Here is a 23,259-nt window from a genome sequence, read left to right as displayed (position 1 = left end):
AGCTAATAAATTGGTCATACAGGTCACCCGACATGAATGTCATCAAACATTTGTGGGACGTAATCGAGAAGTCAGTTCATCCATAAAATTTTGCACCAGCAGCACTTTCGTAACAGAGCCAGCATGACTCAGTATTTCTGCAGGAGACTTCCAACGACTTGTTGAGTCCAGGAATCAGAAAAGCGTGCAAAAGTCCAAGTGGCTAGCGAATGTGAGAGGTGCGTCAGTGTCGATAAGGAAACGACAAACGGCGAAAAACGAATACGTGGCAGGCCCATGGGCACACAGCGGCTAGCCACAGTCCAGACTTGTGTCTTATCTGTTTTAACCCGTTTTACTACTCTGTGCAACCATTATATTAAAGAGATTGATAATTAACCTACATATTAACATGAAACATTTGTTACTGTTTTATATCCACATTTTCAAGAAAAATCTATGGCGTGGACTCGAACTGCGCACAAACAATTTTTTTTCTAAGTATCTGGTAGCAAAATTAACCTTAGTGGTGGCGGAAAATGATTCTCATGCGAAACATCGTTAAAAAATCTTTCTGCTTTAACCACCTTAAATCCTCCGACTTCATTGTAAAAATGTAACAAACAAGGTCTTACCTTTTATACCTCATGTTGCTCATAGAAGCATGAGAGTTTTCTTCGTAATATTTCTTCGCTGGTTGGACCCTTGTCTTCTTTTGACATCCTACTTGGTTCAGTAATCTTCCTTCCTCTTATTTGTTCTATGAACTGGTCTTTTAGAATGATAGTTCATTACTGTATTTGGTATCTCAGTCTTTGATTCTTGGAATATGGTTTATTAGTTGTTTTATATTTCGTAACCTACTACATGGCAGTTCCTTCTTTCAAAACTAGTCTTTCGGCAGTATCGCACACAAAGAAGTTTTAAATTAATGGACTGTTTCCTAAATGGTCATACACCTACGACAGCTGAAGCTGTTTCAGCTCGGCACCGTATTCTGCCCATCGTAACAGGAGGGTTCGCAGCAGAACTTTCAATTTGCATATTGAATAAAAGATGTTATGCGTGTTTTGTCCGATCTCAGTTTTTTCATCATGTAGGAGACACTGCCCCATCTGTCTCGTGAAATCGTCGTTGAAGTTAGTGTGTTGCACTGTTTCAGCAAGGTTGTCTCACAGGCGAAAAACACGTTACCACGATGATACATATATCAGCTATACAGGCCATGTTTTGGTAGTTCCTTGGAAGCTCTTTGTGTAGGAGGCACCATTAGATATGGTGCAAGAATGTACGTTATTGAGAAATGGCAATCAAATGCCACTGCTAGCCGAGCGAATTTCGATTGAAGGACATTTTACGCGGCTACTTATAATTCGCTCGAATGTATCGGACGGTAAAGGCTGTAGCGTTGTACCATACTGTGTCATATCGGTACTCTTTAACAGTACGCTTCAGTCCATAGTTCACTGTGAGCACACCTTGCATGTACTCTGATATTCATCTTCTGTATTGCAGTGCGCAATTCATTGCGTTCTCAGCTGTCAAGAATCAATGAGACAATAGAGATTCATTGAATGTGGCCTTTTTCCTCCTGAGCATGATCACTGTTATTTTTACAACTGCAATTGTTGCTCTGTTCTGAGCAGGACTGGCTGTGTCTCCCATTCTACTGGAAGTTTTATCTGGCACATTTTCACCGAAACTGCATTGACTGAGAAATTCATAAAGTCGCCAGGCATATTTTTACGCAGTTACTCACAAAATCAGTCTATTAGTAATTTTATTTCAGTTAAGGGCACATAACTGACCAGGCAGCTACGCGATCACATTTGTACGTTAATTTATTAGGAACAGGTAACGATGAACAGGAAGTATGGATGTTCTTCCTAAAATGAAAATATAACTACTTAGTGAACTATTCATGTTAAACTTGTTTTTGCATTCATGATCTGAATTCCTGATTAGACTCAAAATGTTTTGTTAAATAATCCCTATCTTTCCCTGTTGACTTAATAACTGACAGAAACGACTGTGCCTTCTGAGCTGAAGATGAAACCTGCGTCTTCATAGTTAAATTGCCATTACACAAATAGGTAATGTCGCCGTAAGGCACAATATCTGATTTCCTTCTGTCAGACTTCTTACATATTTGTGAAATATGTATTTGCGGCGGAAACGGAGAAGTACTCCGATATTTATGCAGACGAATATCGAGGCTAGCGGACAAGATTGACCCCGTCTGTTAAAGCAGTTAGTCGATACGAACCTACCTTTCTCGTCTTCCTCTTGTCATAGAATGATTGTACACGTCGCTGAAAATACTTAACTCTTATTTGGCCGAATCGGTTTTCAAAGCCCCCTCAGATTTTCCCTGGTTTCCCTATATCACTTTAGGTAAACAGCGGGGCAGCTCTTTCAAAAAGGCCATGGTCGATTTCCTTGTTCATCTACGCAACAACGTCATCCCTTATGGACATCAAAGCCCACGGCAGGTTAACTCGAACTTTCCGACTTTCTTTGCAAGAACATGTGTAACGCAGACCTGCGACGAAAATCTGAATGTAGTGCGCGAAATCAGCATGTTTCCGACTTAGCGGCGACCACGAAATACGAGACATTTATTAGGTCAGTCTCCCTTACCTATAGAATTTATCCGGAATTTACTGTAAAAAAAGAGTTAAAGACACAGGGCACCATTAAAACGTGTGTGCGAAGATTTCATTACAGTGAAATGAGACGTTAAAGCCAACGAGATTTGTTCGTTGACCTGTTGCGTGTAGCCGACAGGGTTATAAAGATCGCCGTGTTAGTGGCCAGTTTGGAGATTCGGCGACTACTGTTGGCGAGGCGGTGTGAGAGAAGAGAGCCCGAGGTACGTCTCTGTTACTCACAGAAAATGTTGTGCGGCAAGCTCGCGAGATTTAACGTGACTCGTTAAGTTAGAAACACGGGCGTCGCGCTCGCCGCACGCACTTCAGCCGGTTTACAAGTCCGCCACATCTCGTATTATATGCATATTATTAACGGGTTAAATACAGGCAAATGTGTCGTTCAATTTGTAGAAGTCGGTTATCAATTACACGCGCGGCCTGTATTCTGTCTGTACGTACGCAAATTGTCAATTAGCGTAGAGCAGGCAGCGGCCAGCAAATGAGGCAATGGGGACGGGTCGAAGAAATGCAGGAATGCAGGCGTCTCCGAGTGAGACGTGAGCGTCGGCAGCTGCATTTGTCTCTGATTGACAGCGAGGATCGCTTTATTCCGTGGAATTGGTAATGCGCGCGCCGTTTACCATAACGAGTATTCGCCGGCACAGTGATGGATTTCGTGCGGCCGGGAACGTACGGAAATCTGTGGTCCCCGGCTTTTTCAATAGACATTCACCGGCCGCTAAATGATGATGTCGTCTGGTCCCGAAGCGGCCTACCTTTCAGTACTCGGGAGGTCTCAGCAAGTCGGCGGAATAAAACAGCCAGCCAATTGATGGTTATCAGGCTACTCTGTTCCTCTTGACATATCCAGTTTACTCTCAACATGTCAACAGCCTTGTTGTTTGTGCAGCGCCAGGCGTCATTACTCAGGATAACAGCCACTAGCTTTGTTCACCACTCCAGCATCTAATCTACGTAATATAGCAGAGCTTTAGAACTGTTAGCGTCCACAGCACTACAAAATGTACATCCCGTACAGGACGAAATCAGATACTCTTTCCATCGTTCGCTGTAAGGTAACACGATTAAAACTAAAAACAGTCACAAGACTTGTCCCATGGACGGTACGAGGGGATCACTGCTAGGGTGAAGGTGCCATCGATGTTAAGGACATCATAGATCGATGGAGAAAAAGAAAGCAGAAGCAAACCCACTCATTATGCGAGGAACGACAGCTTGTTTAAACGTTAGGTTAGGTTAGTGTTTTTTAACGTCCCGTCGACAACGAGGTCATTAGAGACGGAGCACAAGCTCGGGTTAGGTAAGGATGGGAAAGGAAATCGGCCGTGCTCTTTCAAAGGAACCATCCCGGCATTTGCCTGAAACGATTTAGGGAAATCACGGAAAACCTAAATCACGATGGCTGGAGACGGGATTGAACCGTCGTCCTCCCTAATGCGAGTCCAGTGTGCTAACCACTGCGCCACGTCGCTCGGTAAACGTTAGGTAAATCTGTCATGTGCGTGTGACGTGCTTTTCGCATCATGACGCTATAATAAGAATCTAAACAAAGAATCTCCAAGCTAATCTTATTCTACCAAATCGGACTATCGTACTACTATTAGCTGCCGGCCGGTGTGGCCGTGCGGTTCTAGGCGCTTCAGTCTGGAATCGCGTGACCGCTACGGTCGCAGGTTCGAATCCTGCCTCGGGCATGGATGTGTGTGTTGTCCTTAGGTTAGTTAGGTTTAAGTAGTTCTAAGTTCTTGGGGACTGATGACCATAGATGTTAAGTCCCATAGTGCTCAGAGCCCATAGTTCTCAGAGCCATTTGAGCCATACTACTAGCTAACACGAATCTAGTGCCCATGATACAATGCAATTCTCTAACTGTAAATACAGGTTCAAATTTCGCCAAATTTCTCCAGAGTAAGGCATAATGGACACGATTTAAAGTGAAAAAAATTAAAAAAACGAATGTTCCTGCTCTCGTCTCAAAACCTCAGGTCGCATTGTAAACATGGTAGGTTTGCGCACATGAAGGGTAAAACCACTTTCAAAAAAACACAGTCCCTCACAAGAACAGAAATGGATTTTGTTGTCAATTTCTGTTCTCATAAAGCTTTTGTGGCTGGGTGTTCTGGAATGCCTCCAGTCTATGACGCCAAATTACAGTGAATCGGACGTCAGTTTAGAAAATCTGTGTGAATATGCGTTGTTTCGTTTGTCGCGACAGTGTCATTACGCCCACAACAGTGCAATTCACAATCGTAATTACAAAAATTACAAACACTACGCGGGTAGTACGAGAAAACGTTCGTACGTCTTCTCCTTCGTAGCAATACGGCGTGCTTTTTTCTTCGCAGAAATACGGCAAAAACTGAGAGTGAAATATGGTGAGAGGGGACGAGCGCAAGACCGTGCGTGTGCAGCAGGGGTTGAGTTTCCCCCTCATTCCGCGCAGGACCCCGGATCTCATTAAACGGGTTCTTCCCTTTTGTCGAGCAAGGATCCCGTCCTTCAACAACAGCTGTCCTCGGCCCTCGTGGGCCCAAGTGCGCAGCGCCGCCGCGCGTCCCGGCCCGGCCCCGGCCGCGTCTACAATTTTGTGCAACTTACACCCCGGGCGCTGTCACCTGCTTCCGTCTCTTTCCTTTACATTTCTGTTGTGAAAGTGAACCCGCCACCCTTCATTTGTTACATTCCACACGAGGGAATCCCTCGACACCCACTTTGTTATCGGCCAGAAATCCTTTCTTCGCTAAGGTTACAAACCATTCTGTAATGCTGAGTTTCTTGAATTATCCTTACGCATAGCTGAGAAAGGTTAGAAAAGAATGCGAAATGCGTATAGGATACGAAACTAACCGTATCTGAAAACGAGGACGAAGATGACGGCTGCTGACCTTCACACAGCCTACGTGGAACATTGCGAAGGAAGAGATATTCGTTTTCTTATTGCTCATTTGTAGCTTCTTATCTGCGCTTGCACTAAAATTTACAGGTAAATTGTAGACAGGAAAGTTAAACTATCGTGAGAAACTAGCAGCAAAACTTCCAACGAGAAGATATTCCTGCATTGTGGAGAGTCAGATTCCTGTTACGGGTAACGCTAGGGCTACCAAATCATTGTTTAAACTGACGATTACACTAAACATGTAAATTACATTGCGTTGTACGTAATACTGGAAATTTATCGAGAAGCTACCTATTTTCGAACATTGAAAATGTTCTGCTGGTATTTGCGCACAGATTAGTCCTTTCGCTTGAAACATTCTACATAAATGAATTTTTTGCCGTTTTGCAAATAATTAAATAGAACATCTTACAGATTACTGAAAATGCGCGCTAACTGATATTCTCAAAGCAGGTTTTGTCTTCAGTACAAGGAGACATTTTAATCGTAGATGCTATACAGCCTTTAATTTAAATTTTTTGTATACATCAGTTTCAGATGTAGAACCTAATTAAGAACTTAACAAACCCATAGTGCACAGAAAAAATTAAAACAAAGTTAACTGTGTGGATGCAATGGGTAGCTGTGATTTTTTAAATGTCTCGCACGTTTGAATAACAAGTAAAATTGTAACGGCTTTCCGTATGACAATTATTCTTTGTTGCTACCATTGATTTCAGTTACAGTGGTGGCATGAGGCCCTTCTCCTGCCTGTACTTCCCACTTACTACTTTTATTCGTGTTGCTCATGAACTATGCATTTCATTTTTCAATGTTGTGCCGAAAATGAAGCTGTTGGTATACTCTTCCGTATCTGGATTATGACAATATGTTCATTGCGGAGAAAAAAAATGTAATCCAATCATTTGACTTACACAGTCATGAATGGCACTTGAAAAAGCGCTTATTTCTTCAATCCATTACCTGTTTAGTGCATCGCGACGTAGGTGAAGTATCATATTAACTATTAAATGGAAATGAATGAAAGTGCGGGAACGTGTTGTCAGAGATCTCCCAGTCGTGCACAGATAGCAAGACGACACATGACGTGAGGTCAGCGTGACTGTAGCGCCAAATGGACTCGCCCCGCAGCACGAGGCAGTTGAAGGAACAGGAAGAGACATTACCGGCCAGCGAACAGTTAACGGTGCGCTGTGGTGGTGTTCTTCACTACAGCATGGCCCGGGGACATCACCGGGATGACTTCACACGGGGAAGATTCATCGGTAAACTGCAAGAAGGACCAAATGTTACGAGTGTAGACCAGGAGATTGGTGCTACTTACTGCACTGTTTCACCTGCATGGGAAGCTTTCCAAACCACAGGCACTTCTGTCTAAAGAAGAGGGAATGCTCGACAACTATCAACTATAGCAGCAGATGTCCGCTACAGTGTGCATCCGTCAAGGAGGGAGCTACGTCAAACACCTGGTGCAAATGCAACCGCACTCAACAGGACTGCAAGGCACGCAATTTCACGGTCCACGGTGGCACGGCGACTGAGTGGGAGTCGCCTTTTTTCCCGACGGCCAGTACGTTGTTCCGTTCTCACCCGTAAATTGGCTTCAACGTTTGCGATGCTGGCAAGAGCATAGGAAATGCACCAAAGAGGAGTGGGATTGCTTGCTTTTCTCGGATGAGAGTTGTGAGAGTTGGGTGAGGGGGCATTCTGGACGTACCCTCAAATGGTTGGAACACTTTATGCACCCGGGAACACAGTCTGACATGATCGTCTTGGTGGTCCAGGTGTTGCAGTGTGGGGGGGGGGGGGGGGCATAGTGTTGCTTGGGCGTACTGACCTCCACATTTTTGAACGCTGTACATTTTCCGGCCGACGTTATTGTTAATCTATACTGCTTCCCCATAAGCGTGTTTTCAGGAGCGCGTTCGGCTCTGACTTCATTTTTATGGATGAGAATGTGGAGGAGCTCTTGGAACGAGAGGATACTCGGCGAATGGACTGGCCTGCCTGTTCACCCGTCTTAAATCCCATCGAGCACGTGTGGGGTGCGTTGGGGATTGGAGGAATGGAACGCTCCACCACAAGAACTCCTTACCAACTTTATAACCAAAATGGAAGCACGTCGCAGGGCAAGCACTGCTGTCTGTGGTGATCATACACCCCATTAAGAACCATGTCCCGCCTTTCGTAAATCGCCGTGACTTCAGTGTTATTTCTGTTCCTCTCATTGGGTTTTTCTTTCAGCTATCTTCTGTACTATACTGCAGGAGTTATTTCTATGTTTGGTCAAAGTTTTATCTAGCTGTGTTGCTTCTCAGTGACGCATCATCCGAAAGTTACTTTCGTCCTCAAGTTTTGCACGCCAATAGCCTATATATTGGCGTTCCCAGGCATCGTCTGAAGATGAGCGTATGTTGTACGTCGAAGTAGACGATTGACAGAAGTAAATACTATTTTACTGCTATAGTTAGTAGTTATTGCGAATATAAAGTATCGAAACACAGCATTCGCATTCGGGACGACGGCGGTTCAAATCTTCGTCCGACAAACCACAGTCAAGTTATATTCCTTGATTTGCCTAAATCAACTTCCAGGTGAATTGCTTTGAAGGACACGGCCGATTTCCTTCCCTTTCTTCATCAGTGCGAGCTTCGTGACTAACAACATCAATATCGTCGGGATGTTAAAACCAAATCTCCCAATTCCTCCTCCTGTATTGTTCAAAAATGGTTCAAATGGCTCTGAGCACTATGGAACTCAACTGCTGTGGTCATCAGTCCCCTAACTAACCTAGGGACATCACACACATCCATGCCCGAGGCAGGATTCGAACCTGCGACCGTAGCAGTCGCACGGTTCCGGACTGCGCGCCTAGAACCGCGAGACCACCGCGGCCGGCTCCTGTACTGTTAAAAAATATATATTCCTTGACTTAGTATATCCACGAACAGGCACCTAGCCTTTGAGCAATATTAACGATTCTTAATTACAAAGCTAAAGATGTTGTTGCTCTTGTTGTGATCTTCCTGTGCAAGCCTTTTAATTTATCAGTAACTACCGCAATCTACATCCTTTTGATGCAACTTACTGTATTCATCTCTCGGTATTTCTCCACAACTTGGGCAGCTTTAGAAGGATTGAAATGCCCCTGATGGATTTGTTACCCAGGCGAGATCGTGTGACAAGGACAAGCTAGGAGTCAGTGAGCTCTCCTGACCGACCAACTCTGCTGTTACTACTTGCCTGCTGGCAACACAATACTCTCCTTCTCCTTTTATACTGTTGGGTGCGTCCTTCGTGACATGTAGTGGTCAATTTCGCATTACACAGGGATGTCCGCCTACTTTCCATTAGACAGTGTATGTCTATTAAGTTACTGAAGTATTCAGTCCAACTTTTGGTTTGCAGATACCGTCTCTTATTTAAAAAAAGGAAGATATCGAGTAGCACACTGCAAATTAAGTAGACACGATCAGATGAGTTATTTAATGTGAGGACGACATGTCGGCAGGTGATGCTGCCTCAGGACATGGCGACCATCCTGACGCTGGCGGCGATGCAGGACCAGCAGAAGGCGGCGGCGGCGGCTGCGGCGGCGGCAGCGGCGGCGGCCGTCGTACCTCACCCCAGCGGCACGCCGCCCTCGCCCTACGTTCTCATGGACCACTCGCCCAAGAACGGTAAGTAACGCTACCTGTGCTGCATAATGCTTTCCACGTCCACCCGATATGCCGACTGCTTTCCTGTGTCTTAACTCGGTACCCGTAGACTGCTCTGCCGGGCGCCATAAAGAACGTCAAAAATGGTTCAAATGGCTCTGAGCACTATGGGACTCAACTGCTGTGGTCATTAGTCCCCTAGAACTTAGAACTACTTAAACCTAACTAACCTAAGGACAGCACACACATCCATGCCCAAGGCAGGATTCGAACCTGCGACCGTAGCAGTCGCACGGTTCCGGACTGCGCGCCTAGAACCGCGAGACCACCGCGGCCGGCATAAAGAACGTCGACTCGAATTTTACCGACCTGCCAAAAGCTCGCTATTACATTCCTGTACAAGAAAAACGAGAGTTTAGCTATGAATCAAAATGTAGCTTATTTTTTTATACACTGACGGTAAAACCGCACGCAAAAAATAATTAATGTAGAGCAATGAAATTTTAGGAATATATTTCTTTAGGTAATATATTTAAGTGATTAATGTTGCAAGATCACAGGTTAATGTAAGCGCGAGATAAGCCATCGTAAACGTGAAATACTGGTACATTAATAACCGGTGTGACTTTGAATGGAAACGTGCATGCATTGTTTTGTACAGGTGCCGGATGTAAGTTTGTGGGATGGAGTTCCATACATGTTGCACCTGATAGGTCAATACAGGGACGGTTCATGCCGTTCGTGGATGACGCTGGAGTTGTTGTCCGATGATGTCTCATACGTGCTCGACTGGAGACAGATCTGATGATCGAGCAGGCCAAGGCAACATGTCGACACTCTGTAGAGCACAGTGGGTTACATCAGCGGTATGTGGGCGAGCATTATCGTGTTGGAAAACCCTCTTCGAATTGTGTTCATGAATGACAACATAACAGGTCGAGTCACCAGACTGACGTAAAATTTACAGTCAGGTTGCGTGCGATAACCACTGGAGTGCTCCTGCTGTCAACGAAATCACACCCCGGACCAAAACTACATGAGCAGGTCTAGTGGGCCTAGTACACAGACAGTTTGGGTGCAGGTCCTCAACTGGTGTCCTAACCAACACACGGCAGTCTCTGCCACCGATGCAGAACTAGCTTTCATCAGGAAGCAACAGACTTCCACCGTTCCCTCCAATGAGCTCTCGCCTGACTGAAGTCGCAAATGGTGGTGATTTTCAGTCTGGCTCGGAGCTGTCATTGAGGTAACCGGTTTGTAACAGTTCGTTGTGTCACTCTGGTGCCGACTTCTACTCCTGTGGACGCAATACGATGCGACACAATGGTCTTCCCTTTCTGTAGTGCCACGAGGCCGTTCGGAGCTCGGTTTCTTGCGATCGTACATTATCGTGACCACCGCTGCCAGTACAGTGGCTGCTTTCCTTCCATGCCTTTCTGCAATGTCGCAGAAGCAACGTATAGCTTCTCATAGCCCAGTTGCACGACCTCGTTCAAACTCAGTGAGGTGATGATAATAGCATCTTTGTCGCACTAAAGGCGTTCTTGTCTAACGTCGGATCGCCACGTCTAGTCTGACAGGTATCTATCGCTTACGAGCGTTACAGTGCGTATTTAAAGCAAACCTGATTTGCATCCTCATAGTGATGCTACTAGCTCCACTGCTATGCGACTCGCGCGAAGTTTGAATGGATATCGTCTTTCGATATATACAAACACGCCTAAAAACTTTCGCTTACGTCGCACATTTCCTTTTTGGTGTCGTGATTTTTTTCCGTCGGTGTATTTCTACAGAGTTTGATGAGAATGGCTACCTGTAGCAATGGTCAGCCACTGCTGCGGAGCTGAGGATGACAATTAGTCAGTTCTTATTAAGTCGAAGATCCCTGAGACTAATGAGACCGAATTTTCTAGTTGTGAATCTTAAAATATAATAACCACACTTTATATGGTTTACACAGTACATTTTTATGGTCGCATCTAATTTCCCAGAGGAGAATTTTAATGTAGATAACAATGAGAAGAAAGAAGGAAGGAAGTGAGTCCTTTCAGTAGCACATGATGCAGATTTGTTTTTCCGTTGGTGCAACCGGAATGGACCTAACATTTGCCACTCGTGCAAACTTCATCGAGTAGTAGTTTTCTGACTACAAAGTCTGTACGAAGAGTTGGAAATTAAGTATACTTCGCGAAAAGAGTATTCTGCATAATAAGTTTCTTTCAAATGACTCATATATTTGAAGAAGCTGGAATATCAATAAACACCAGTGTGTTTTTAGGGTCCGTAAGAGATAGTTAACATTTTCCGAGTTCTGTGAAGCAGATTGTTTGCATTTACAACCATCCTGGTTTCACTGAGACAGAGAAATAAACGAAGAGTTTCGCATTGTAAAACTGATCTTGGGTGTTTTCTCTCATACGCACAATTTTCATAAGACATTTTTGGGAACTTTGCTCCAAAGCAAAGTTGGGGATAGAGGCCTTAAACTTTCTTATCTGTCACTGAACAACCTTACTCTCTAGTACGTCGTATTTACAGTGATCTTAGGAAAATAATGGCCCTAAGATAATGTTGACATGTGTGCAAGTTTTCCTGTATCCCCCTTTTTTTAACAGAATACGGAAAAATAAAAGTATTCGAAAATTCACTATCAGTGCTACCCAGCACGTTGAAAGTAGCAGTAGATATCGACAGAAATCTGGAGGCGCGAAGCAGCCTCGACCAATACGGTAGATGACATAAGCTCGTCAGTGGCTAGCAGTTCAGCGCCAGTCCAATTCTGCTGAGAGATTTTACGAGATGTCAGAAAGAGTATAACATCGCGCGTGGCAGAACGTTTCTGACAGATGGAAAGTGGGAACCAGTTAATTGGACGCTGCCTCTCTACTACTTTCGACGAGTCTTTATCTTACATTATTGAGTCGATCAGAGACTGTATCGCAATGTGTTTATGACATAGAGTAAACAATACTTTTGAGAGTCAGTATTGTCTCAGCCAGCTCACCGTACACCGTGGTCGGGCTAAGAAATTTGATAACAGCAGCAACTTTAGTACTAGCTCAACGCCTCCCTCCCCCACCGCCACTTCCTCGGTTTATCTCTATCCAATACGCAAACTTGTATGAAAGAGACTGATATTCCTGGAAATAATTTCATTTTTGAATCGGCGTAAATTCCCGGTAGGTATTGTGCATTCTGTTGAAACCTTCCGTATCGTTATCGCCTTGATCTTGTGTTTTTCTTTCTGCTTATAACTCCCGAATACCGGAAGTTCCGAATTTTCCATGATTTCTGTGGTGAATGATTGTGTTACTAGGTTACATGTGTTAGTAGGTTACGACGTACAACTGCGTACAAAACTGGTGAAAAAAGAGGTCAGAGGTAATAGAATCAAAGGCAGCTACAGACAGGATGGAGAAAAGGCAATAGTAATCCTACTTGTCTCCCTCCCACCTTCTGAATAGAGAAACAGAAAAGACTCAAGAGGCTGGTTTCCACTCTTCGACTCACAGGCGTTTCGCAGGCTTGGCCTTGGATGGCTCTCTACACACGTGGTCTCTTTCGAATTAATCAAATGAACATTATCTTTGGAATCGCATCTATAGGAGAAAACAGAACATCGCTTAGCAAAATACTTATCTAAGGACAAAACTTAGATGACTTACCTGTGTAAATCTTCAGTTCAGTGCCTGTAATGCGTTGACGGTGCAATGCTGCTGTTGCGGTTAGGGAAAGCATGCTATGTGCGCAGATTGGTATCGGCCAGCTTTCTATATACTCGTTATTACAAAAGACCTTCCCAGAAACCACCACCAGGCTCTTTTCAACTATTTTCCGATGACTGCTTTGCCGCTCGCTTTCATGGAGAAGCAGCTACTTCACACTAAGCAAAATCGTCCCACGTTATGTTAACCAAGAAACTAAACTGCCTGCATTGTGATGATGAAATTTGCAGAATCAGTTCCAACAAGGATGCATCAACAAGACTTGAAATAATATTTCTTCGAATTTTGTCGAGTGATTCTGTGAAAAACATTGTGCTTTGGATCACTCTTGTAACTGCCTGAGTGAATCTGTTTCACATGTCAGAGGAAGAAATTATGTATCGTCCCCAACAGAATAATGCCTAGTAAAGCATTGTGATGTTCATATCAATTTTACTTTGAAAAGTGTGATACTGTAACATACTGTGTGAGGTGCCCTAATAATTTAAAACAGGTCACTAGCATTCTAAAGGAACAGATTTCAAATTTACGTCCAGCCTTCCAGATTTCGTTTTTTTGTGATTTCTCTAACTCATATAGGCAAGTAGTGGAATGGTTCATTTGAAAATGACATTTACTCATGAACAACATGAAGGCCCTCCTCAAGTTATCAACAGCTTAAATTTAGTCGTTCAATAGCAGCAAGTCTCGGTTTAGAAACGGTTCTAACGTTAGTGAATAATACTTCTATAACTAACGGCACTTCTCATATGCGAAAAACAGTGTATTCCCGTAGAACACGTTGGACAAAGCTTAATAAGAGCTGTGCACTACGGGACTTAACATCTGAGGTCATCAGTCCCCTAGGACTTAGAACTACTTAAACCTAACGAAGCTAAGGACATCTCACCCATCCATGTCCGAGGCAGGATTCGAACGTGCAACACTACCTCTCACTTATCTAGTATCCTAGAAACATACGAGCGGGCAGGCGGCTGTGGCCGAGTGGTTCTAGGCGCTTCAGTCTGGAGCCGCGCGACCGCTACAGTCGCAGGTTCGAATCCTGCCTCGGGCATGGATATGTGTGTTGTCCTTACGTTAGTTAGGTTTAAGTAGTTCTAAGTTCTAGGGGACTGATGACCAGTGATGTTAAGTCCCATAGTGCTCAGAGCCATTTGAACCAAGATGTGTTACGGCATTTCCGTATTCGCTTACCTGCAAAGGAAGCATTCATTTCTTTTGTTGAACATAATGCGCCAGGTACTTCAACGACGATAACTCTCTGAATTATTCTAAGGTAAACGTAGTCCTTTCGTGAGTAGTACGTGGTTCACGAGAATACTTTGGAACATTTGGAAAGCTTGTCTATCGTCATTCATCTTCAGTCATAACTTCACAACATTCATAAGGGTGCCTATAATTTACGGTTGTCATAGAAGGGACATCCGAGCTGAGGTCGGCAGATGTGAGCAAAAAACATTTTCTAGTATGAGAAGGCGTAAACATAATTTATCTGGAAACAGTCGTAACAGAACCGTAAACGTCTAAATCCACAACTACATAGATACTCCACAAGCCACGGCACGGTGCGTGGCGGAGGGTGCCCTGTGTCACTACTAGTCGTTTCCTTTCCTGTTCCACTCGCAAATAGAGCGAGGGAAAAATGACTGTCTATATGTCTCCGTATGAGATAACATAGCCGCGTAACAGTCGTCTGCAAATTCACTTGTTATCAATCTTCGGCCAGTCTCCTCAATAAGAAAGTAAATATTGTTGTAAAACGAAAACTGAAGATTTTTTCTTCATACCTGGCAAGAGGTATCACTGCTCAAAAACAGTCAAAAAAATACTGAATTCTTTAAGCTATCAGCGATTTTTAAGTTCGAAATGCCCAGCAAAGATTCGGAAACGAAAAAAGATCTGTTTGGAAGTAATGACTTGAGTATTCATCACTTGAAGATATCACAGCGGATGAGGGAGAACTGAGTAATGTCCACGTACATACATGGCACACACTCGACATAAAATTGATTTTCTTATATGTGGTGTAAAAAAAAACACACAACATAAACAAAACTTTAGTGTGTTCAGAAGAGATAAACGGAGAAAATTGTCAGAAGTGCCCCATTTCTCCGCTAGTGTACATGAAGGTTTTGTCGGTAGTGATGTTCAGACGCCGCGTGGTGACTATTGTTCTAGAGCTCTTTCTGATAGTCTGTGGGTTTCTTTTTGTGGCGGAAGTTGAAGCGCTTGGTTACGAGACGCCGATAGGCACTCCAGACGAAGTGGTTGCTGGTTTGGCTGAACGTGAGCCATTACTCATGAAACACCTGGTTGCTTTGAGCGCTTTACACATTCATTACCGCGCAGATGCCAGTTGTGCCACAATGTAAACAGACAACATATTCAACAATGTATCTAAAACAATATTCACGATAGACAGTTTTAAGGTTGTTTCTGAATATGACTAGCGTCAAACCCTTCGCACACTCGTAGCGGGGAAACTGAACTCCTGTGACATTTTTGTCATACAAAAAACTGTTTTTGTATCTCCTCTAAACACATTAAATTTTTATATACGTAGTTTTTTTACTCTCCGTGTGTATTTATTTGGAGTCTGACTCGCTCTGCCACTAATATACGTACGTAGAATTAAAACACGTGGAAATAAGAAACTGTAACATTCAATTATATAGTTATCTACACAATTATAGACTAATGTTTAGAAAGTCTTTTAGGCATATCAGAAATTCACAAAAGTCACCAAAAAGCATTCCATGTTGATAGCGGATGTGTACTGTTATAACGATTCTAACAGCTAAAGGAAATGTGTTTGATATCGTTGTGTGTTACAATAATCGTGACTCAAGGTAAGGTGCGAAACGATGTTTCCGAATCTTGATCAGAAATGATATTTCTCGTGTCGAAACTAATCCACTGTAGTGGATTTGTTTTCTGGTGAATTCGTGCCCTCGGTGGTGCACTTTTCTCAGCGAGCTATTAAATTTGCACGGCACGTGAGTGGTCGGCCGGCGGGAGAAAGACGAGAGAAAAGCAGAAGCGGCAGCAGCAGCGACGTGGAGCCGTGGAGGCCCTCTTCCCTCCTCTTGCTGTAAATTTAAAGTAATGACCCTCCCCCTCCAGGCTGCTCCAGTCTCCAAGCATCAGCTTTTCAACAGCAATTGCTTCCAATAAAGGATACTCTTTTTATTATCGCGCACAGTATCAGTGGGACTTTTTTAATTTTTATTGGCGGGCCGCGCAGTCGGTGCGTTTCGGGTGCGCCTCCGGGCGGCCGCAGCGTGGGAATCTCGACCGTGTCGTTCAAATCGGGCTCTTTATTTTATTAAGTGTGTTATACGGGGGCCCGGCCAGAATGGACCGGAAACGGGGGACGTGAGCGCCTGCAACGTTGCATCAATTTCTCAAACACGTGCAAGCCCAAGCGGGCGCACAGCTGTGCGGCCGCCGACAAGCAGTACGCCCTGACGTATTTCCTGCTGCGCTCGCCCAGCAGCTGAGGTCTCTGCAAAGATTACCTTCCTTCTCTCCAGACTAAACTTCAACTTTTCTCACCAAAAAAGGCCCGTTAAACGAAACTTAGAAATAATTTGTTACAGTTATTCGTGGCAACTAATAGCTACGCGAAAACGCTACGTTGCTCTTTCGAATAAGCTATCCACGGAGCGAGAAACGTTCTAGCTTATGCCTTAATAGTTTACCAATCAATACGGATTCAAACACCGTAAACGAATACTGAGATGGCTCTTTCAAAAAGGCCACACCCGATTTCCTTCCTCGTTATGTCCGGGTGAGGTAGTGATCAGTCTGACGAGGAGACGTTAAACTGCGATCTCGCTTCCTTTAAGCAATTAACAAATTCTGTTTCTTTAGTAGCGATATCTCAGACTGCACGTTTTCAGACCCGAAACAACCCTTGCTAGCGAATTCAAACCCAAATTCGATTCTTAAAGATCATTAAATCACTTTCTGAGATTTTTAGTCCGCCTGCTTAGCTGGGTGGTAACGTGCTCGCCTCCCCTACAAGCGGGCCCTGGTTCGATTCCCGGCCGGGTTGGTGATTTTCTCCGCTCGGAGACTGGGTGTTGGGTTGTCCTCATCATCATTTCATTCTCATTACGGGCGCACACGTCGCCCAATGTGACTGAAATAAGACTTGCACTTTGGCGGCCGAACTTCCTCGGATGAGGCTTCCCGGCCAATGCTGCCATACGCTCATTTGACTTGAGACCTTTAATCTCATTTTACAGTACTCATTACATTGCGAGGACCAAGGTTATGTGTATGTTATGTTTGTGAGTTCACACATTTGTTACCGCTCAACATGCAAGGGTGTTGATATTTCACCGTGTAGTACAAGATGCGTGCCAAAGAGACAGAATCAAACTAAATTTTAAGTGTTTTCAGTGCAGATCTACCGTCACTTTTCAAACACTGATCAGCTTTTCTCACCACCCCACGTTTCAAATATATATTACTAAATTTCTGTCATCATTTTACTGCACGAAACCAATTACATTTACATTCTGTCGTGTTATTTCTTCATTTTGGTGACTGTGATGATCGTGCACACTGTCGAACAATTGGGATATTTGTTCTGGTACGCCTCATAGGGAACACTTTAATGCACTGTAATGTTTCATATATTCATTTCGAGTGCCACAATAATAAAAATGTTATAGGCACATTATATGCTTATTCCAGGAATGCCATGTATCAGTACTTATCAAAGTCACAAGTTGTTGTGCGAAAACAATTACAGGTACTTTAGTTTGCAGGATGCCTATGAAATTACTAAACTCCGTCTCCAACCCTACATCATTCATTCGATATTGCCTTCTAATCATGGGAAATGTGAAGCCCTTCTTACGCTGATAGTTATAACCGTTAAAAAAATATCAAGGCGATTCAGTCTACTTTCAGCAGTACTGAAATTCATTTCTCACTAGTACTCTTAGAAAGTGTACCGATGTCTCAGCGAAGAAACTGACAGTGTAGTACACAGAAAACCGGAAGACAATGATCTATCTCAGTTACTGTAAGTGCCACTGGATAGAAAGCTTTGAAGTTTCGTTGGAATTCGATGCGTTGCAATGTATTTAATTTTTTTCAGAAAAAAATGTGTTTGGATAAGATGTATCTGATTCCGACTCTTTCTGAGTCACGTCATTAGTTTATCACGAAATAATTAATAATGCTGTCGAAGTTTCAGCGACGTGTCCGTTTAGATCGGAAAGCCATGCCAAGTAGAAAGTTTCAGGGCCGCTCACAAGAATCCTGGAAAGAGTCAAATCACATACAACGTTTCGCTGATATTCAGAATTCCTTCGATGCGGATGTCGAAACCAGCAGTGCGCGTCACGTTTCCGATCGTTTATTTTCCCTAGGTAACACCTAAGGCATGTAACTACACATTCTGCTTGGGATCGTGAAAATTGGCGGGATCAAGATTTCTTTGCAGACCTTCTCGGAAACTTTGTAGTTGCATTTCTCATTCGATTTTAAGGAAAATAACAGGAAAGCACGCCTGCTAAATTCCGGGCAAGAAGCTGTTGGGGTGTCCACCGTTGGTGAGTCATGTTACTCCTCGCAGCGAGCTGCTAGCCGGGCGCCACCTTACTGAACCTCTAAGGTTATTTATACTCAAAAAGTAGTAACTAGAAATTGTACCCATTCGATTGATTCTTTGAGTTGTCCCCGGACTGTGACGTAGCTGACGTCTTTCTCTGTACATAGACCGAGCTCAAGCATCCAGTAACCCCTTTTAAGGCCCAACATAATTCACATCGTCGTGTTTACTCCGACTAGGATACATTAAATTCTGTCTGCCGGCAATTGAATAGGTCGCGGCCTCATCCTAGTTCGCCTCGATTTCGACGTGGCAGTATTCCAAGATAGCCGCAGTCCCGACGTGTGAGGGAAAGGTGGCAGCTGTTTTTCGAACAAAAGATGGTATATGTAATTGGATGGCTGCCGTAAGATGTAGGACGGAACACTGTGTGCCGTCCGGAACATATAGTGCTCTCGGCGCCCAGAATCTCAGGCTCGCACAGAAATTAACCGCAATTTCGAAATGTCGTTGGGAATTATTTTTGCCCTTCTCTTTGTCGAGAGTCAGGAATAGGAAAATGAATTAAAAAGACGTTCTTGTCGCTAGGCCAAATTATTTCGGCACCCTCCGGCTGGCAACTAACGGTGGCTTTTCTGACCTACCGCAACTTCCACGAAATGGCCGTTTACTGCTACACCACTCCGGATCAATTTAATGACACATTTATCGCTCAGGCGTCGGATTGGTATATATTTCTCTATCGAAATTGCTTATGGTATTTGTTCTAAATAAGCTGTTTCGCGGAAGTGTGACTGGTATGTGAAATTACTCGTCGTTGAGTCCTACTCGTGTTGTTCAAGGCAGTACTCGAAGTTAATCGAAATCAAAACTGCGTGTAATGATGTGCCTCTCTTCCTTGTGCTGAGGAATCTTCAGATTTTCACATCATTCTTCAAGTAGATGTGAAGAGCTTACTGGGTGACTTTTTTTTTCTAGACGATCGAAACTTACTGTGTGTAGGCATCCTGTGTGGTACGAGAAGAATTATTTCTCAAGAACTATTCAAAGTGCTTTATGTAATTTGCTGTTGTCTTCAAGCGATACATATGAACAGTATGCATGCTAGACGATGTTCATAGATACGAGAGAAAAGTAACATAGTATTCAATTTTATTTATCTTGTGGCTTCTATAGAGGTAATCAATTTCATATAGTCAAATATAAAACATTTATGTACTAAAGCTTATACAGAATTGGCAAAAAGGACATGAATTATAAGTAAAATCTGAAAGATTCTAAAAGTTTAATGGTGGTTACATTACGTAAACATTAATTAAAATCTCGGTTTTAATTAGCACTTCATTTTTCGGGTGTGTCTGCTACAGTGCGATGTTCAGTGAGTTCAGCAACTTAGTTACTTCAGTTGTTGCTGTTAGATCGTCCCAAGTCCGTTGGAATTTCCTGTGAGCGTCAGGGCCACATTGAGGATTTTGAGACATTTTCCACTTACAGAGCATAGCTTTCGTTTTGGCATGCCCTGTTCTGATTTTCTTAAGGGAGCTCCATGATTTCAGAGGAAAATGCGTTCCTGTAAGTGGTTTGGTTGGCTCTATGTAGGCCGTGTAGTTGCGGTTCTGTAAGGGTGCCCACTCTGATCTCCATTGTTCTTACAAGACAGGTGAGTGGAATGTGGTTCCAGATAGGTTTCCTAGATTTAAGCCTATTATAGGGAAGGAACTCAGTGTGTTTATTGGCAGGTCTTTGGAGATCGAGATATAGCTGATCTTGTTCCACTCTCGAATCATCTCGATTATAAATATGTTACAAGCTTCTGGGCGATGTAGACTTCGCTACATATATAGGACAATTTTGTACTTCGGTTCCTCATCGAGTTTTCCTGGAGCAAGAGTTGCAAAAATGTATGACGTGCTCTGAACACTGTAAGCGATCCGTCTGATCACTACCAAAATCCTAAGTAGAGAGACAACGTTGTCGCATAAATTTGGAGAACCAGTAACACTGTTGCATACATTTAGAGAACCAGTATTTCAGATAAACTGTAAGACAATTCTAATGCTTTCATTGTATGTTTCGGAAAACGTCATTTAAGAATATGGAAAAGTAGAAAAGAGCATGTCACTTCTTACTATTTTTAGTCGAAGAATAGTGTAAATGTTACCCCCCCATTTTTGGGTTGTACAGATATATTAATGTTATGTTCGTGTCATGTGGAGATCAGTGATGTAGAAAAATTGTTTCTTATGCATGTACTTTAGCGTGGCATTAACTATTTAGTGTTACTCAGAGTGTGAAATGACACAGAACACATGCCATATCGGAGGGTCAGTTTTACTATGTTCTTTCCAGTTGGGAGGTATAGGGAAGCAACTCTCGTATCAAAATGATTGAATTGCTCGCATTTTCTCGCGTGTGCGATTAAATTCACCATCTGTCGCTCGATGTCACAACAGTAATGAAATTTCGTCTCGGCTCGTATAAGAGAGCTTATGGAGGCTGCAGGCGTTTCCATTCAAATTTCCGTAGTCGCGAGAACTCCGAGAGGCGTGACATATAATCAAACGAAAATACCAGCTTAATAATACATCCCGGCAATCACAGAAGACAATAGAGGAACCTCAAAAACGCGTCAGAATTAAAAACCTCATTACGTAGTGGCTGCGTGCAGACTTAAAACATCTTTTGTTAGCCTTTTGCTCCTGCAAGTATTTCCGTTTGGCAAGATGAGAGAGTAGCCCCCGCTCTTCTTCCCCTCCACATCCCTCCGCAACCCTGAAATAATGAGTGGTGCTAGCAGCCAGCTATGCAGTTTGCGTGCATTACTACCTGATGCGGCGTGCGCGCTATTTCTGAATCAGAATCGTGACATTTCCGATAGTGTGCGGCGCAACCTCCGCAGCCAACTGCAGCCAGAGGTAGCTTCACAATGTCGTGCCCCCCTTTTGTGCAATCAGAGGAGCTAATGTTTCTCGCCTGTCCTACAAATTATACGTTTCCTTAACTACTGTCACTCGGGTAGCAGATAGGCAGAGAAGAGCTACCTCTGATATATGAATAAAATTATGATAGTTGAAAACGTGTGCTTCGTCATACATCATTCTCCGACCACAGATGTTGTCCTAATACATTCTGATATGGATTCTGTAGAAAAAGAGAAATGCTCTTGATATAGGGCATGGTACTTCGTAGTTAACGGTTCATACACAACTCTTTGCTCGAGTGCTGTAGAAAGAAATCAGCAGCAGTTCATACTGTTTCAGTCACACATAAACACTGAATTTGAGAAACAACGTTTCTTTAGTTGCTTTGGTGTGGGAATAAGAACGATAATATTCTTTTTACAACTGTCATTGCCTTCTTATTCCCATATGAAGATATACTATAAATGTAATTCGATTGCATCGTTTTGCTTCAACATGATTAACTGAGAGACTTCGTTCTGTCGATAGTATTATGAACTTCATTATCACAACATTAAGTTTGACTAGGATGAAAATCATGTCAAGAATATTTTAAAATCCTAGCCGCAACTAGTATCTTCATGATATTCAAGCAGTTACACAAACATAAAACGTTTATACGTTTATCTAAGGTATATGTAGCTCTGCCGTGGTTACGTAATAATTCCTATGTAATCTGTGGAAGTTCGCCATTTAACAAAGACACAGTACTTTTTTTTAAAAAAAATGCCCAAACGTGTTTTGAAATTGTTGTTAAGATCATTTGTATATTTATTTGATTCTGTGAGCAAAGCGTATATTTGAAATGGGTATGAATAAGATTATAGTGAGAAAAACTACTTGAAAGTATTTTTTACACTATTTTCTCTACTGTGTAAAATACTTTGTTGAATTATAAAACTTCTGGAATTTTTTTCTTCTGTTTTCCAATACAACTAAGACTAAGAAATCACACACAGCTTTCCTTTATCGTGAAGTTTGGATAAACTCGTAACGTAAAAGTCAGGGCGCTGGCGTAGAGATTATTCACATAATATAAAAAAATTTAAAATTAAAGATAAAAGAATATACTACGTCAACACATTTTCTCCGTGGAGAAGTTTCGAATTCTTAACATATCGTGTGAAATGTGCCTTGTGCATTTTCTCAAAATTTGTGCTGGCTTTCTGTACCTGTCATTTTTTAAACAACCATTAAATTTTGTCCACACACCTGGACACCAAAAAGCTCAAAATTCTCTGTTCCCTAAAAATTTCAGATAGTTCGTTACATATAGCGAACTTCCACTCGTTTCTCCTCAATGGCAAAACAGAGCTTTCTTGCTGGCGTAAAGTGTAAATGGGTACAACAACTTAATTCAAAATTCTTTCTGGGTAGTTGTCCAGCTACTGGACTCTTTTCTTATGGTGAAATGTGGATATCTTTCATAACACAACGAAGCTGCATTATTCGAAGCTTGCAGGGGAATAATAATTTGGTTTACATCATGCAACCGTAGTTACACCGTATTCATTTTGTAGAAAGTAACTGACAGTTCATTTGAGTCAATAGACAGAGTAACTTTGCGAAGAGACGTAATTAATGTCCGATGCAATTGCCGCAATGGATCAAGAACCTTGATTGCTTTCAGATGCTCGTGTATTGTCAGATCGGTACAGCTGCAAATTGCAGTAGAGCACCACAAACTGAAGTAATAAGTCAGTGCACTTGGAGCAAGCTGCTTTGCACTTACACAGTAGCGACACTTCTTATGCCGACTGCCATGTTAAAAGCACGAACATCGCGCTGGCATGAGACGA

General features: G+C 43.0%; 1 protein-coding gene across 10 annotated transcripts in view; it reads left to right on the top strand.

Moving 5' to 3' along the window:
* Positions 1–23,259, top strand: part of LOC126297825 (zinc finger protein castor homolog 1-like) — a 317,673-nt gene that overhangs the window by 230,555 nt on the left and 63,859 nt on the right. For all 10 annotated transcript variants that reach the window (XM_049989060.1, XM_049989063.1, XM_049989068.1 and 7 more), the window contains one exon: positions 9,059–9,227. In XM_049989060.1, the coding sequence (XP_049845017.1) occupies positions 9,059–9,227 (169 nt within the window). The remainder of the gene's footprint in view (positions 1–9,058; positions 9,228–23,259) is intronic.

The sequence above is a fragment of the Schistocerca gregaria genome, chromosome X (assembly GCF_023897955.1).
Source record: "Schistocerca gregaria isolate iqSchGreg1 chromosome X, iqSchGreg1.2, whole genome shotgun sequence".
Taxonomy (NCBI): domain Eukaryota; kingdom Metazoa; phylum Arthropoda; class Insecta; order Orthoptera; family Acrididae; genus Schistocerca; species Schistocerca gregaria.
Note: the sequence above shows the minus strand (reverse complement) of the source record. Positions and strands in the feature narration are given on the sequence as shown.